This window comes from Ornithorhynchus anatinus, chromosome 8, assembly GCF_004115215.2.
Source record: "Ornithorhynchus anatinus isolate Pmale09 chromosome 8, mOrnAna1.pri.v4, whole genome shotgun sequence".
NCBI lineage: Eukaryota > Metazoa > Chordata > Mammalia > Monotremata > Ornithorhynchidae > Ornithorhynchus > Ornithorhynchus anatinus.
This window is the reverse complement of record NC_041735.1, coordinates 53,676,897-53,694,717: the sequence shown is the minus strand read 5'-3', so window position 1 is coordinate 53,694,717 and position 17,821 is coordinate 53,676,897. Positions and strand designations below refer to the sequence as shown.

At 42.3% G+C, this 17,821-nt stretch overlaps 1 protein-coding gene and 1 long non-coding RNA gene across 7 annotated transcripts in view; one reads left to right on the top strand and one right to left on the bottom strand.

The window, feature by feature from the left end:
* Nucleotides 1-7,014, top strand: part of CREB5 (cAMP responsive element binding protein 5) — a 369,622-nt gene extending 362,608 nt beyond the window's left edge. For all 6 annotated transcript variants that reach the window (XM_029070322.2, XM_029070325.1, XM_029070324.1 and 3 more), the window contains one exon: nucleotides 537-7,014. In XM_029070322.2, the coding sequence (XP_028926155.1) occupies nucleotides 537-700 (164 nt within the window). In that variant the 3' untranslated portion in view covers nucleotides 701-7,014. The remainder of the gene's footprint in view (nucleotides 1-536) is intronic.
* Nucleotides 1-17,821, bottom strand: part of LOC114813726 — a 124,828-nt gene that overhangs the window by 14,614 nt on the left and 92,393 nt on the right. The window lies entirely within an intron of this gene.

The window sequence follows — 17,821 nt, the reverse complement described above, 5'->3', positions numbered from 1 at the left end:
AGGTAGGTGGGATCTGAGAACTTTCTATTTTTTTTCTATGTGCCATCAGGTTCACCCTGTGCAGACGAGTACAGTGGGTACAGAGAATATCTGCTTGAAAACTTCCTGGCTTTAATTTCCCCACCAAGAAGGCAAAAAGACTAAACGCTTATAATAATTGTTTCAAGTGGCTGTAAAGCAATAGTTTTGCATTGACTAATTTGGATGTGGACCTAAGTAGCCCTCACCAGGTCTGGGTGCTGTTTGGGCCCACCCCATGGGCCAGCCTAGGGATTTGTTCGCTCCTATGCAGCTTCCCCATTTTTCAAATGCAGAAAGCACAGCTGCACCAGGCAGTCATGGCCTAGCGTGGTTACCAAGAAATGGGACTTTAGCATTTTCCTCAGAGAGAAAATATAAAGATCCTACTCGCTTCTGGTGGAATCCTGGGAATATTTCTCTGAGCATTACCCAAGTGCACAAAAGAAAGAACTACATTTGTGTGTGTGTGTGTGTGTGTCCTGTATGTGTGTACGTGTGGTTTGCTCTTTTTCCAGGTCCTGAGAGCAGCCCTCCTGCCAGTCCTGTACCAGCCTGCTCACAGCAACAAGTCATCCAGCATAACACCATCACCACTTCCTCCTCTGTCAGTGAGGTTGTGGGAAGTTCTACTCTCAGTCAGCTCACCACTCATAGAACGGACATGAATCCGATCCTTTAAAACTTATGGGTCAGCAACTGCTACCAGGGAGGACAGTAGCCTACCAAGTGTCCTTTTGGCTAAGGGCATTTTTAGAATTAACTCAGACCTGGAAGACTCCTCAGCCCTTGAAAGACTCTGGCTTTCATTTTTATAGTTATTATTGAAATGTGTCTTTTATACTTAGTTATAAAGAAGGGAGTTATGCAATTAATATACTATCAGCTTGGGAAATGCTTTGGTGCTTTCTCCAACTTTCTGGTACCAGTTACTTGTTTATGAACTGAACTGTTTCTGTACATAGTTCTGGTTTTCGCACGTGCCGGCCTAACCGTAGACCTCGGACATGGAGTTTTGGAAACTGCAGCATTTTGGCCAAAGTGAGGCATACAGAAAACTCTACTGAGACTTATTCAGAGGTGACCGAGAGTTCTGGTGACATCCAAAAAATCGGTTGAGAATTTGGGTTGTGAAGTCACCAGAATCCCAAAATGTATTCCAAGTCTTTTGGTGGTTTCTTTCTCTTTCCAATCCACACAAATAAAATCAAAAAGAAAAATGCCTCCCAGATATACTCCCCCCCACCGCCCTTGGCCTTCTGAAACCCTCATTAAATATTCTTTTTCCTCCCCTAGTCCTTCCCTTTCCCCCACCCCCGCCCATTCACCTTCCCATTTTCCCTGAGCTCTGTCTTTTCTCCTCATTTTCACTCTGTTTTCTCCTTTTTCTTTTTCCTTTCAGCAATGCAAGTGAGGAAGAAAAAGCCTTAAAAAAAAAAAGAAAGAAAAAAAGAAACCCAACTACTCAAATCTTGGCCTGGCCATTGCTTTCAATAGCCCTTCACCCACAGCTGGGGCTCATTTAACTTTCAGTTTTGAAAAAATAGAAACCAGGAGATGTTTAATCCGCCTGATTTAGTGTTTTTAATAAACAGTGTAAGTTAAAGGCGGCTTAGCCACAGGTGAAGTACTATTGAATGCCAGCTGTGGGGACACTAGGGGAAAGGAACCGTGTAAGCCTCTATTGTACAAGTCCACACTATAATATGGGATATAACATCACACCCCCGAGTTACCACCGGCTTCCTACTGCCCGTCTGCAATGTCGAAAATCTCCGTCCTATATAATAACTCACAGGGGGTTCTATTCACTACCCAGATTACTCTGCTCCATCATCAGCTGCTAATAGCCTAAGATTTATTTTTCAATTTAAGCTCATGTAACCAGCTTCACCGGGCTGAAGGGTGAGGGACGATTGGTGATCCCCACAGGGGAAAGGTTGGTGTTTCCACAGCATTCTTTCAACTACCACTGGCCAGCGGCAGGAGGCCTCTCTGGCTGCAGAGCGCTTGACCTGGAGGATAATGTGAAAGGCGACTCGCTCTTCCAAACTGCTGCGGCTTCTATTTCCAGCAACGTCTGTGGACCGGTGCAGTACAAGAAGCAGATAACAGGGTCCGGCCTCTTTCAAATAAGCTATTCTGGGTCTACTAACATTGTGGAATACATTTCATAAGCGTTGAGGCTATGGTTCTTTCTTACAAATACCCTCCTCTTGCCAGACCCTCGCTAGAGTTTTGTCTCTTTTGGAGTATTGGTCATTTTGATATTTTTGTTTGTGTGTGTCTTTGTTTGACATGAATGATGTTTTTCCAAAAGAAGTAGTTTTGAAAAAAGCTCAGACAAGTGAAGACTATTTTTCCTGTTTTACCATAGTCCAGAAAGAAAGTGAAAAGTTTGAGAATTACAAATCATGACTTTTGAACTTGTTTTTTCATGTAACTGAGTAAGCATTTTTGTCAGTATTCAACAATTCCCTTTCCATGTATGCAAATGCTTTCAAAAGAAAGTTTTGAGTGTAATTCATGACTTGATGATATAGTGTAAGAACCAAAAAGTAAAGGGAGTGGGGGGTGGGGGGAAAGGAAAAGATTTTCTATTATATTTTAGAAAAAAAACATTTAATTTTAAAGAGTTTTAAATACTGAATCTATGGGGAGTTATTTTGTTGTTGTTTTTTAAACTCCAGTGGTAGCAGTTGTATGTGTTAGTTTAACCTGAGGTAACTTTGTTTAAAAGCTCAGCTTTAAAAGAAATATACAAGTTGTATCTCCACTTTGAAAACAGGAGGTGTGTTTATCAGAAAGTCTAGCCTGGAACCCACCATCAGGTCCTAAAAGGATAAATAAAAAAAAAAAAGGTGGTAGCGTTCACTTAGTTAAAAAACAAGACAACTTTTCTCTCTCTCTCTCTCTCTCTCTCTGCATGCATAGCACTTAATTAAATGGATTTTTAAAAGCCATTGGTAATGTCAGAAGCCCAGGGAGCTACATGTCACTGAAATCGAGGTTGGGTCTTACTTTTGTTCAGCCTCTTTAATTGAAATATTTAGTTGTTAAACTGAAAGCCTCTACAGTTAAGAACTTGCCTAAGTTTTCTTAATTCAGCAACTTGACAGTTTGACTGATGTGCATTATATATAGCTCAATTATGTCTGTTTTTTATGCTAAGTAGGCAAGCCAACCACACACGTTAGCAAAACGGCCTCAACGTATAATTAGAATAAACTGTCTTCTCTTTATACTATTGGCCTTTAGGTATATTCATTAGTGTGTGGAAATTCAGTAAATAAAAGACGCCAGCTACTTGTCAGTGCTTCTTGAAACTCTGAAAGGAAAGATTCACTGGCCAAATCAAGCCTCAGTGTATCAATGCTAGGTTTATCACTTGAAGGACCAAGCCTTCTCCCCTCGTTTAAACCTGTTCTTGTGCTTTAGGTCTGTCCTCTCTGTGGTTTTCAAGGTAGAAGACGGCAGCTTTTTTTCTCTTTCACTGTTCCTGAATACCCTCATGTCCTGGCCTCTCATCCATGAATAAAATCCAGTTTTCCCAACTCTCCCTCCCTCCTCCATCTCCCACCCCAAACTGGATTCCAGTGGACTTCACAGCACTGCCTTTCTTAGTCCTACAGCAGTTCCTTAGCTATCAAAAGGATCTGCTTCTAAAATCACTGCCAGGGCAGCTGGGTTCTTTGCCAGAGGCCTCCCCAGCCTTATTTGATGGGCGTTAAAAAAAACATACAGATAGGTAACCCTGATAACATTTCTACCAGGTGAATCCTACTGCAAATTGAGGCGTCCACATTTTAATTGCTTATCCACACAGCATTTCTCAACAGAAGATGCCTAAACAGGTAGGGCGAAGAGCCCAGCCGCGGATGACTGCAATAATTTATAAAGCTTTGTGTTGTAAGTCAAGTGTTTTCCCCCACCCTTCCACTGTTTTCCCCTCACCCTTCCACTTATCTCTCTACCCTAGAAACCCCCCACCAAGTCAATTTATGCAAGTCATAGTCATAACACTGCCTGTGGGAGACAAGTAGTGTGTGTGCTATCATGGTGGGTTTTACAATATTGAGGATGATTTCCAAAGAGGCCAATGCCCTTCGGAGCCTATCCACCCCAGTGCCTGTGTCCTGAAATAGTGGAAAGTCAATGGTTAGCTTTCAGGTGGTTATTTGATGCTAACTTTCAGGTGGTTATTTGATGCTTAGAGAAGCAGATTTTAGTGTGTGAAGGGAGCTCTTCCCCTCAACCTCAAGCCAACAGTTGTTCAAGACCAGCTTTGCAAAAAAGTCATATTTTTATGCTACAATATTTGCTGATAAAATTGCCTTCCAGTTAAAAGTGTGCATGCTCTTCAGTGGTCAGTATTTAGAGGCCTATGTAGTAATGCAATTCATTTCAAGGGGACCAAAGCAAAATTTGAACAGGAATCTATTACTCTCTAATTTTATATGGTATTTATTAATAAATGTTACTTTAACACATTCCATTTGAACAGAATTCCAGACTAGAATCGGTTTATTTTGAAAGTGAAAATATCAGTTCTGCCTTCAGCTCTTATAATGTGGATATTAATTTTGCGGGGTCTTGAAGCAGCCATTCTCATTTGTGCAGTGGAGAGGTTTGTTTAGACCAATGCACAGAATCTCTAGATTTTTCACAATTTGTAGGGCATTTTTCTGATTGCCTTCTGGAACAGCAAAAAATATCAAGATTTCAATTGTTTTCTTTTTTATTCTACTGCGCCCTGCTACCAGAAATCGCTGAGCAGCCAAAGGAAATGACTAAATATAACTGGAAAAGCTTGCTTGCTTGGTTAGGCTGATATGCATTACAAATGGAGATACAATCCATCTCGACTTCTTTGCTGATTTCCTAGGCTCCCCTGCTTAGCCGTTGCTTTGTGGCTCTAAAACCATTGAAGCTCCATTATGCAGTTGATCAGGGAAGGGGAAAGAACAAGACATTGCAATTTGAATCCAAAACAGTGCCTATGAAAAAATAGTTGCAACCTCGAATCTCTTTTGACTCTTCAAGATATTTATATTTTTTTAAATTTGCACTTTAGCTTTATTCCCTGCCTTCTTTCTCATCTTTTTTCTCTCTTCCTCCTCCCTATCCCTTCTTTTCTTTCTATTCTTCTCTCTCCTTCCTTTCCACACCCCTCTACTGAATCTTGTATAAAACCTTGTAAAAGCATTTGCACCAGATACCCTGATATGCTCCCACTGGTGGCATATCTATACTTGTCTCTCACACCAGCCCCAAATGAGGCCTGCTAAGAGAATGCCGAGGAGAAGAGCCAGTACACTATACGATTTGTATCCTTTACGATTTGTATTATTTAACCTCTTAGTAACAGCATATAAATGTTTTATTATGAAAAAAATTTTGTGAGGCGGCATCTAAACTAGACTTCCAGAATTGTCTCTCTCCTCCTGAGAACCAAAGGGTCCTGAACAGGCCAAGACTTTGTTGTGCATTATGATACACTTTTTCACAGTTGGCCTCCCCAAAGTAACTAGGGGCCTGGAGAGATAACAGTGGCCATATACTACTCTGTTGTGAATTCTAAGTCTCTAAAATACATTGTTGCCTTCTAACTTAATTAGGGACAGCACCTCTTTTTTATGGCTATGACCTAAAGACAAGAAGACTCAAAAGCAATAAATTTCAAATGAAATTGAATACCAAAAAAACTCATTCATCATATGAAGTAGTTGTAAAGTTGAAGTTTGTGTTTGTCCAAAATATCTTACTATTTCTTGTAGGTTTTTTTTTTCAGTGACCTAATGCCAAATGGCTTAAAGTGTTTATATTTTTTTCTTGTATGAATCTTCCATTCTATAAAAACCAGTTTTCCGTGAACTCTAAAGAGGAGCTGAGGCCAAGATACCAGCATTGGCTAAAAGATTAATACTGTAAGTGGCAGTCTGATACTTTTCCAAGCTTTTCATCAGAGGGGAAATCAATAATTATGGTCTGTTATGTTTTGACCAAGTTCTAATATTTGGCACATTAGAATCCAGACATCCATTTCTACACCATTGCAGTTTTTCTTACATTGTTTCATATGGCAAAACTTCATATCTTTTTTGCTTTTATTTTTTAACAAAACCATTTTGGACTCAGGTGCACACTGAGAATGTTGAACCCAAGTAGTATGTTTAGTGTAAATAGATCCTTGAAATGTTCTTATGCACAATATGCTCTTTGGATTCTAGTTTGCCCAGTGAATGATTCTTAATTCTATGGACACTACAAAAACACTGAAAAACTTTAACAACCATGTTTAAAGTGATACAGTTGAAGAGAGGGAATTTGTCAGTTAATGGCAAAGTTTATCTTCTTCCCCACTTTCCAAGTACTGCTAACTCCTACCCTCCACTGCCTCACAGAGATGTTTATAAAGAGTGAATGTGCTGATTTAGGGGACTGATATTCAAAACATTTTCCCTGGAAAGGATATTCCTGCTAGATTCTCTTTGGGGATTCACTGCCCTCCAATACAATATTAGAGGGATAGTTAGCATATAAATAGTACCCAGGAATTCCGTTTTTTTTGTTTTTGTTTTTTATTTTTAAATACCTTTAGCACTGTGCAGGAAGCCCCATAAAAGGTGCTGTCACTTTTAAGTTCTGGGCTTAGGGTTGTCTGTAATTGTACACAACAATGGTTTTGTGTTTGTTTGTCTGTCTGTTTCATTCTGTAAAGCAACCACCTTCCTTACTGGAAGGAGAGAAAATGTTGGTACATAAGTGTAAATACTTGCTGCAGCATTTAATATGTTTAATTTTATGTTAAGCTTTTTGTTGCATTGTGAAAACATTTATTGTTACAAATGGACAATGAGTTCATTGAGACTGTTCAACTAGGTCAGATTTTTACATCTCTTTCTTGCAAGAAGAGACAAAATTTTGTGCATTTGTACAAATGTTAATAATATCACCGCAATTCCAATATAATAAAGCACTCAAATGCAAATAATACTTATGGTGTTGCCCTGTTAATTGAGAAGGAAGAAATCCAGAAATTAGTAAAAGCAGCAGATGTTTATCTTGCTGATGGTCAAGTTTGTCATTGCATTGTGTGTTGTTTTCCAGAAGCAAATATGATATTAATCCATTATGTAGTTTTCTCATTCCATTGAAGAAAATATATTTGCTCTTTACTGATTACTGAAGATGAACTTCCTTGTTTGTCTCCTCTCTTGCCGCAAAGAACTCAGCTTTGCCAAAACTGCAAAACCTTGGCCTCGCCTCAGAATCATCCACTTTGAAGGAGCTATATTTGAAATATTTGATCCGAACCAGTCAGCTCTAGGCATTAGCGCAATTGTATAAATTCCTGACTATTGCTGAATGAAGCAATCTCAGTAAACCTAATCCCTAATCCCTAGGAAATTACAGTCAAAGACACACAACTGACTGGATAGACCCTGGCTAGGCTTTCAGACATGGGGAAGACATGCCGGAATGAGAAGAAGCTGGAAACAAAGATGGGGCAGGTTTGGCAAAGCCTGGTTGACCAGAGAGCAACACAGCATGGCTCAGTGGAAACAGCATAGGCCTGGGAGTCCCAGGACCTCAGTTCTAATTTCGGCTCTGCCATTTGCTGCTATGTGGATCTTGAGCCTGTCACTTAATTTCTCTGTGCCTCAGTTTCCTCATCTGTAAAATGGAGATGCAATACCCTCATTCATTCATTCGTATTTATTGAGCACTTAATATGTACTGTACTAAGTGCTTGGGAGAGTACAATATAATAATAAACACATTCCCTGCCCACAGTGAGCTTGCAGTCTCCCTCCTGTTTAGACCGTGAGCCCCACGTGGGACAGGGACTGTATCCGACCCTATTATCTTGCATCTACCTCAGTGTTTAGTGCCTTGCTTGGCTCATAGTAAAGGCTTAACAAATAATACAATTATTTTTGAAAATGACTCAAAGGTTTCTTGAGAGATGGTTGACATGATTAAACCTGGCTGTTGGTTGCACTTAACTATTCCTCAGAGACCTTTCTGTACTTTTTTTAAATGGTTATTTGTTAAGTGCTTACAATATGCCTAGCCCTGTATTAAGCGCTGCCTAGCCCTGTATTAAGCGCTAGGGTAGGTATAAGTTAATCAGGTTGGACATAACCCATGTCCCACATGGGGCTCACAGTCATAATCTCCATTTTACAGATGAGGGGACTCAGGCCCAGTGAAGTGACATGCCCAGGATCACCCAGCAGAAAGTGGCGGTGTGGGATTAGAACCCACGTCCTTCTGATTCCCAGGCTTGTGCTATCCACTAGACCGTGCTAAATCACCAAGGAAGAAGATTGCACAAACTCTTCTGGTTATAACTCAACAACCCATATAATCATAAAGTTCTTCCTAATGTTACAAACTTTTTATTTGGAGCATGGGAAAGAGAGGAATGCCCAGAAGTGGGGCCGGGCCCTGGCACCCTTATAGACCAAGCACACTGCTCTCCACCAGGCTTGTCATTCTCTGCCTAAATGCCGTGACCCAGCTGGTTGTGGGGGCAACAGAAGCCTCGCCTCCTGCCCATAAACCTTCCAACTCCGCACTATACTGCCCTTTCCTGATAATAATAATAATTATTATTATTATGGTACTTGTTAAGGGCTTTGTCCCATGCTCTGTTCTAAGCGCTGGGGTAAATGCAGATTAATCAGGTTGGACACAGTCCCCATCCCACATGGGGCTCACAGTCTTAATCTCCATTTTACAGATCAAGTAACTGAAACACAGAGGAAGGGAAATGACTTGCCCAAGGTCACAGAGACACATGGCAGAGCCAAGATTAGAACCCATGACCTTCTGACACCCAGGACCATGGTCTTTCCACTACACAATGCTGCTTCTGATGTTTATTTCCAACTGTGCTGCCCATCTGGAGTCCAGAATTTCAATATAAACACTGATGAAGGGTAGAAGTTGGAGGGATGGGGTGAGGGGAAGGGAGGAACTGCACCTGGAGAGGTGGGGCCAGAAGTGGAAATAAAGTGACACTCCCACCCCATTAAAGTCAGCTTCGGTTTAAATCTCTCCACTGCCGCCTAGCTGGATTAAAATTTGGGCCATTGCCCTTACCATTTAGGTTATTATATCAATGCTAACTAAGCACACAGTTTTGCACTCTGTTGAAGAACAAATCAAGATCAGTCACTGTGTCTTAATTAATTGCTTACATCATGAGGAGTATCGTGGCCTACTGGAAATAGTACAAGTCTGGGAATCAGAGGACCTGAGTTCTGAATCCCGTTCTGCCAGTTACCTGGTGGGTGACCTTGGGTAAATAAGTTAACTTCTCTATGCCTCGATTTCCTCATCTGTAAAGTGCCTGTTCTCCCTTCTATTTAGATTGTGAGCCCCATGTGGGGTAGGACTGTGTCCAACCCTTTACTCTGTAATCTAAATCATTTTTCAAAAAAGACCGTTCACTTATCTCCCCACTCTTCAAAAACCTCCAATGGTTGCCCATCCACCTCCACATCAAACAGAAATTCCTTACAATCAGATTTAAAGCAGTCAATCAGCTCAGCCCCTCCTATCTTACCTCACTGATTTCCTACTACAATTTAGTTTGCAACTTTCGCTCCTCCAACGCCAATTGCTCACTCTGTCCTCATCTCGTCTAGTTTCACTCGTCCAATGCTATCCTACTCACTGTACCTCAGTCACATCTATCCCACTGCCGGCCTCTTACTCACATCCTCCCTCTGGCCTGGAGCACTCTTCTCCTCTATGACAGACCACTGTTCTCCCCGCCTTCTCAAAATCAGATCTCCTCCAATAGGCCATCCCAACTAAGCCCTCATTTCCCCTACTCTCTCTCCCTTCTGCATTACCTATGCACTTGGATCCATACCCTTTAAGTACTCTATATTCACCCCATCCTCAGCCCTGAAGGACTTATATACATATTGATACTTTATGTTAGTGTCTGTCCCCCTCCTCTAGACTGTAAGCTTCTGGTGTGCAGGAACCATCTCTTCCAATTCTGTTATACTGTACTCTCCCAAGCATTTAGCACATTGTTCTGCACACAGTAAGCACTCAATAAATACCATTGATTGTTCAGCTGATTGATTGGGTCTGACCTTATTAACTTGTATCTACTCCAGTACTTGGAGCAATGCTTGGCAAATAATAAGTGCTTAACAAACAAAATAATTCTATGAATAATGACCCCAAATTCAGAGAAATATTTTATGCTCATCATTTCATTTTTTATAGCATTTGTTAAGGACTTACTTGGTGCCAGCTCTGGAGTAGATACAATTTATCAGGTTGGACACAGTCCCTGTCCCACATGGGGTTTACAGTCTTAATCCCCATTTTATAGATCTAATTGAGGAACAGGGATAAGTGAAGTGACTAGCCCCAATTCATGGAGCAGACAAGTGGCAGAGCCAGGATTAGAGCCCAGGTCCTTCTGACTCCCAGGCCCTTGCTCTATCCACTAGGCCATGCTGCTTCTCTGGGGCATTTCATTGAAGCACCACTGCTTATTCTGCAAAACCAGTATTCAACTGGTTACTCGAACTATCAAGAGAAAGTTGGCATTTTCCTTCCATTGAGAGGAAAAAGATCAACCACTTTGAAAAGCTTTCACCAGGCTGTGGGCAACCTGGCAGCCTGGGACTACTTAGCAGGTCTGTTCCGATCAACATGCCTCAGGGAAAACAGAGTGAGTTGCTAAAGAAAAAGGTTGGGACAGAAGCTAAAATAGAGGGCAGAGATTCAGAATGGGAGCTGAATTCCAACCCCGGCTTGCCAGCTGATTGCCTAAGTGACTTTGGGTGATGGAACAGAACAGTGTAACTCTCACTGGTGGAGGACTATGCTGAGATTTAATCCTCAAATTGCCAGTTATCAAGACGTGCTCCACTGCAAGAAAAGGTGACTGCTGTAGAAATGGCCTTCAAAGCGCTTTAATGATGTAGAGGAAGCAGCATGGCTTAGTGGATAGAGCACGGGCCTGGGAGTCAAAAAGACCTGAGTTCTAATCCTGTCTCCTCCACTTATCTGCAGGGTGACCTTGGGCTAGTCACTTCACTTCTCCCTGTTCCTCAGTTACCTCATCTGTAAATGGGGATTAAGACTGAGAGCCCCATGTGGGAGAGAGACTGTGTCCAAGCTGATTAGCTTGAATCTACTCCAATGCTTAGAACAGTGCTTGACACATAATAAGCACTTAACAAATTCCATTATTATTATATTGAGGAAGGTGGACCATTTGCCCACATGCATGATGAATATGAGAGGGTCTTGAAGTATACATCCTCACTCCCATTTTAAAATAGCCATTTACCTAGTACAAGCAGTGATTTCTTTCTATATTCTGAGCTATTAAGAACACTCATTTCACTCTTCTACTGGCATATCTTCTTGGGGAAGGGCAAGCAGGGAAAACAACTTATGTAGAATAGATGACTTTTTGGATTTCATCCCGGAGCAGGGACAAATTTGGCCCACTCTCTCTGGCTCTCATCTTCTGCATAAGAACCCTTCCTTTTTAAACTGCTTCTCAGGCTCCTGCTCTCCAGGCTGAATTAGCCCAGTTCCTCTTAGGTCTCTCACCAACCCACCATCAGCTTTTAAGTCCTGACTGGCTGACTCTGGACTGACCAGCCATTCATTCATTCAGTGGTATTTATTGAGCACTTACTGTGTGCAGAGCACTGTACTAAGCATGGGAGAATAGTCTTGAGTATGAAAGTCACACAAAACCAAGTTACATCTTCTTACTTGCCCTGTAACCACTCCTTTTCAAGCTCCTTCAGGTGCAGTTAGGAATGGGATCCTGTGGCAGCAGTGTGGCTTAGTGGAAAGAGCCTGGGCTTGAGAGTCAGAGGTTGTGGGTTCTAATCCCAGCTCTGCCACTTGTCTGTTGTCTAACCTTGGGCAAGCCACTTAACTTCTCTATGCCTCAGTTACCTCATCTGTAAAATGGGGATTAAGACTGTGAGCCCCATGTGGGACAACCTGATTACCTTGAATCTGCTTAGAATAGTGCTTGGCACATAATAAGCACTTGACAAATACCATAACTATTATTATAATAATTATTATTATGGTGCATGGTGTAGTGGATAGAGCTCAGGCCTGGGAGTCAGAAGGTCATGGGTTCTAATCCCTGCTCTGCCATTTGTCTGCTCTGTGACCTTGGACAAGTCATTTCATTTCTCTGTGCCTCAGTTACCTCATCTGTAAAATGGGGATGAAGACTGTGAACCTTATGCAGGACAGGGACTTTGTCCAACCCGATTTACTTGTATCCACCCCAGTGCTTAGTACAGTCCCTGACACATAGTTAGTGCTTAATAAATTCCATAATTATTATTATCATTATTATGGTAGAGGGAGCCATTGCCCCCACATGCGTGGTTTCTCTTACATGAGCAAGTTGCCCTCTAGACCAATTCATTCATTCATTCATTCATTCAATCATATTTATCAAGCACTTCCTATGTACAGAGCATTGCACTAAGCACTTGGAAAGTATAATTTGGCGACAAATTGTAGACCAACAGAACATGAAGTTCCAGTAGCCCATGGGGTTCAACCACACATGCATGAAAATACTGTGCATCCCTGGGACTGCCTCCTAGAATGAAGCCAGGGTCTCATTTGAGGCCATTTGGTGATCTGCAAAGAATGAGACTGATCCAAACTGGATCTGGATTCTGTGGGCATTCCCCATACCGCTAAGAAGTATGGCCACAGATGACTCTACAGAAATCAGGACTCTGCTTCACCACCCCTAACTCTGCTTATGCATCAGAAATCAGTGACAAATGTCAAATGACATAGAAATAATGTCATCTGAAGGCCCTGCATGGGCACATACAAAAAGATTCTTCACGGAAATTCACAAGTATTAAAAAATAGCCAAGAATGCTTCCAAGAGAACCCCTGGGCCTCTCCCTTGCTCCAGAGCCCCTGTCTTCCCTTCACAGGGTCCAGGAAATACCAGACTCAAAAGTGGGAGTTAGGACTGTAAGCTCGTTGTGGACATGGAATGTTTCTGTTCATTGTTATATTTTACTCTCCCAAGTGCTTAGTACAGTGCTTTGCACACAGTAAGCACTCAAGCCCATCAATGGCCAGGGATAGTCTCTATCTGTTGCTGAATTGTACATTCCAAGCGCTTAGTACAGTGCTCTGCACATTGTAAGCACTCAATAAATGCTATTGAATGAATAAATATGACTGACTGAAGGATGGAGAGGAAGTGGGCATTCAAATAAAAATTTTGAACATAAAGTTATCAGTTCCATATTCATGCAATGGATAGAGCACGGGCCTGGGAGTCTTAAGGACATGGGTTCCAATCCTGATTCTGCCAAGTGTCTCCTGTATTTGCCTCATTTACCTCATATGTAAAATGGGGATTTAATAATAATAATTATGGTATATGTTAAGTGCTTACTATGTGCCAAGCACTGTTCTAAGTGCTGGGGGAGATACAAGGTAATCAGGTTGTCCCATGTGGGGCTCACAGTTCTTAATCCCCATTTTACAAATGAGGTAACTGAGACTCAGAGAAGTAAAGTGATTTGGCCAAAGTCACACAGCTGATAAGTGGCAGAGCCGGGATTAGAACCCACAGTCTCTGACTCCCAAACCTGGACTCTTTCCACTAAGCCACATTGCTTCTCAAGAAGTAGATTTAAGAGTGTGAGCCCCATGTGAGACAGACACTGTGTCCAACCTGATTAACTTGGGTCTACCCCAGAACTTAGAACAGTGCTTGGCACATAGAAATCACTTAACAAATAACATCATTATTATTAGTAGGCAGGAAACAGAACTGCTGAAAAATGGACTAAATGGCCACCCTGTGCCTGGGCTGGATGGGGTTGGGAAAAGACCAGGTCCAGGTTGAAGCTTCGGCCATTGCAAAGCTCTAAATCACAGGTAGGCAAAACATGACTCACAGGCCAGATCCAGATCGGGTCCAAGGAAGCCATTTCTCCCCACAATCTACCTGGCAGCCATCTCACAGTGCACTGCCATGCCAAGAGCAGGGGCATGTCAGGGGCCCCGCAGTTTGCTGGCAACCAGCGCAGAGCCAGATGGGAGTGCCGGACATACAACTGGGTCAACCACGCCCACCCCACTCTTCACTACTGGCCGATGGACACTTTCACAAAGGAGAAAGCCGCCCCATGGCCGGAATACCTGCCAACCCCTGCTCTGACTCATCACTGGAGCTGTTCTCTGGATCTTCTCCAAGCCCTCCACATCCCCTTTCTCCAGCGGAGCCCGAGAAATGTCAATTTTATGTCAGATGAGAAAAGATAGGTCCAGAAAGGGGGGAAAAGAGCGGAGTGGGAAGGAAAGGAGGCTCATTTAATATAAATTATTGTGAAAATATGAGTTTAGCAATGATGGCACTGATAATTAAGCGACTATTATGTGTCAAGCACTGTTCTAAGCTCTGGGTTGGGTACAAGCTAATCAGGTTGGACACAGTCTATGTCCCATATGGGGCTCTCCGTCTCAATCCCCATTTCACAGATGAGGCAACTGAGGCTCAGAGAAGTGAAGTAACTTGCCCACGATCACACAGCAGACAAGTGGCAGCATTGACATTAGAACCCATGTCTTTCGGAATCCCAAGCCCATGTTTTATCTACTAGGCCACACTGCTTCTCATAATAACAGTAATTATGGCACTTGTTAAGAACTTACTATGTGCTAAATGCAAACATTGTACACTATTCTAAGAGCTGTCCCACATGGGGCCCCCACACTTAGTATAAAACCAATTATCTAATGCAGGTTATCAGAACTAATCACTTTTTTTTAATGGTATCTGTTAAATGCTTACTATGTGTCAGGAACTGTACTAAGTGCTGGGGTAGATACTAGATAATCATGTTGGTCACAGTCCATGTCCCACATGGGGCTCACTGTCTTAATCCCCATTTTACAGATGAGGGAAATGAGGCACAGAGAAGTTAACTGACTTGCCCGAGGCCACACAGCAGATAAGTGGTGGAGCTGGAATTAAAACCCAGGTCCTTCTGACTCCCAGGCCTGTGCTTGTTCCACTAGGCCACGCTGCTTCTCTTTGAAGCAGACAAATTGAGTCAAATCTGGATAATCTTCCTTGCCACATCGTCCTCCAAAAAATAGCAGAAAAAAATTGAGTCCCCACCTATTGGAAATAGTAAACCCAGTTTGTTAAGCAAAATGACTTTTTAATCATCTGAATTGGCTCAAGTCCCAATAACCTGTTTGCTAATGTTCATTTCCAAAGATTCATGAAAGAAAATGGCTCCCAGAACTGTCCCCTACCCCTACAGGCTTTTACAGTTTATGCAATCTGACCCTCAGATTTGGCTGACTTCAGACTGGAAGATCCAGAGAATTGACTTCAGATCCAAACACCATCATTCCTATCTCTCTGGCTCTTCATTCCCAATTTCTTTTTGTGGCCTCCTTGGGCTCCTCCTCTGTCTCCCACCCTTAACTGTGGGATTTCCTCAAAGTTCAGTTCTGGGTCCCCTTCTAATCTCCATCTACACCCACTCCCTTGGAGAACTCATTCGCTCCCGCAGCTTCAACTACCACCTCTATGAGGATGATTCCCAAATCTCCATCTCCAGCCTGAACTCTCTCCCCCTCTGCAATCTCACATTTTCTTCTGCCTTCGAGACATCTCTACTTGGATGTTTTCCTGTCACCTTAAGCTCAACATGTCAAAAATTAAACTCCTTATCTTCCCTCCCAAACTCTATCCTCCCCGTGATTTTTCCCATCACTTGTAGACAGCACCTCCATCCTTCCTGTCTCATAAGCCATAACCTCAGCTTTATCCTTGACTCAACTCTCTCATTCAACCCACATATTCAATCTATCACTAAATCTTGTTGGTCCAACCTTCACAACATCATTAAAATCCACCCTTTCCTCTTCATCCAAACTGAAGCAGCGTGGCTCAGTGGAAAGAGCATGGGCTTTGGAGTCAGGGCTCATGAGTTCGAATCCCAGCTCTGCCACTTGTCGGCTGTGTGACTGTGGGCAAGTCACTTCACTTCTCTGTGCCTCAGTTCCCTCATCTGTAAAATGGGGATTAAGACTGTGAGCCCCACGTGGGACAACCTGATTCCCCTGGATCTCCCCCAGCGCTTAGAACAGTGCTCGGCACATAATAAGCGCTTAACAAATGCCAACATTAAATCCAGCACTTATCCTATCCCACTTGGTTTACTATATCACCCTCCTTGTTGACCTCCCTGCTTCCTGTCTCTCCCCACTCCAGTCCACAATTCAATCTGCTGCCTGGATCATTTTTCTACAAAAACGTTCAGTCTATGTTTCTCCACTCCGCAAGAACCTCCAGTGGTTGCCTTTTCACCTCTGCTTCAAACAGAAACTCCTTATTATTGTCTTTAAAGCACCAAATCACCTTGCCCACTCCTATCCTCTTTGCGGCTCTTCTACTACAACCCTGCCTGCATACTTTGCTTCTCTAACACCAAACTACTCATTATACCTCAATCTTGTCTAGCTCGCTACTGACCTCTTGCCCAAAACCTGCCTCTGTATTGGAATGCCCTCCCTCTTCATATCCAATAGACAATTATTCTTTCCACCTTCAAAGCCTTATTGAAGACACATCTCCTCCAAGAGTCCTTCCCTAAGCCCTCATTTTCTCTTCTCCTTCTTCCTTCTATGTCACCCTAATTTTCTCCCTTCTACGTTGCCCTGTCTCCTCTCAGGGTCACAACTGGGGAGTTTCCAGTAATCTACCAGTCTTGGCTACAGGAGGGAGAGTCAAGCAGGGGCCTATCCATTCCATTCCTAGCTTGGGCAGTGGCTAGCAAGTGGAAGGCAATCCAAAACTCACCCATGCTGGGAAGCAACAACATGGGAAAGAGTAGAGGGCAGAGATTCAAGTTTACTGTGCGGGAGGAGGTAATGGTAAACCACTTCTGTATTTTTACCAAGAAAACTCTATGGATACACTACCAGAACAATTACATATGGAGAGCATTCTGGGACAGATGTGTCTGTGGTGTCGCTATGGGTCGGAAACGACTCGATGGAATAAGACAAGATGTTGCCCTGATTTGTTCCCTTTATTCACCCCTCCCTCAGCTCCACAGCACCTATATACATATCCATAATTTATTTATATTGATGTCTGTCTCCCTCTAGACTGTAAGCTTGCTGTGTTCAGGGAATGTACAAAGCGTTTGGGAGAGAATACAATATTGTTCTCTCCCGAACGCTTTGTACAGTAGTCTGCACACACAATAAGCACTCAATAAATACAATTGGTTGATTGATCATAAAGTAGTGATTAAATTTACTCTCAAGTCCGATCCTGAAAATTTGTTTACAGTGTAAACAAATAGAGATTCATAAGTAGATTTAAATCATAGATTGTTCCAAATTAAAATTAAAATTAAGGCATGCAACTCAAGAATCAGTGAGGAAACTTCCATTGAGTATCTGACTTTTCACTAAGTTAGATGCAAAACACACTCAAGACAGAAATACTGTGGTGCCGGGAGCAGTACAATAATTGTTGGGGAAAATTTAGAATCTGTGTGTCTTTCTTAGCATTGAAAATGACTACACCCTCACCTTAAGCCCTACAACAGGAGGAAGTGCAACAAATCGCTTTTACCATAAGGATATGGTGAAAGTATAATCTTGAGGTTAACAATAGTAATAATAGTTATTATTATTATTATTATTACAGTACTTGTTAGGTGCTTACTATGTGCCAAGGACTGTTCTATGCACTGAGGTAGATGCA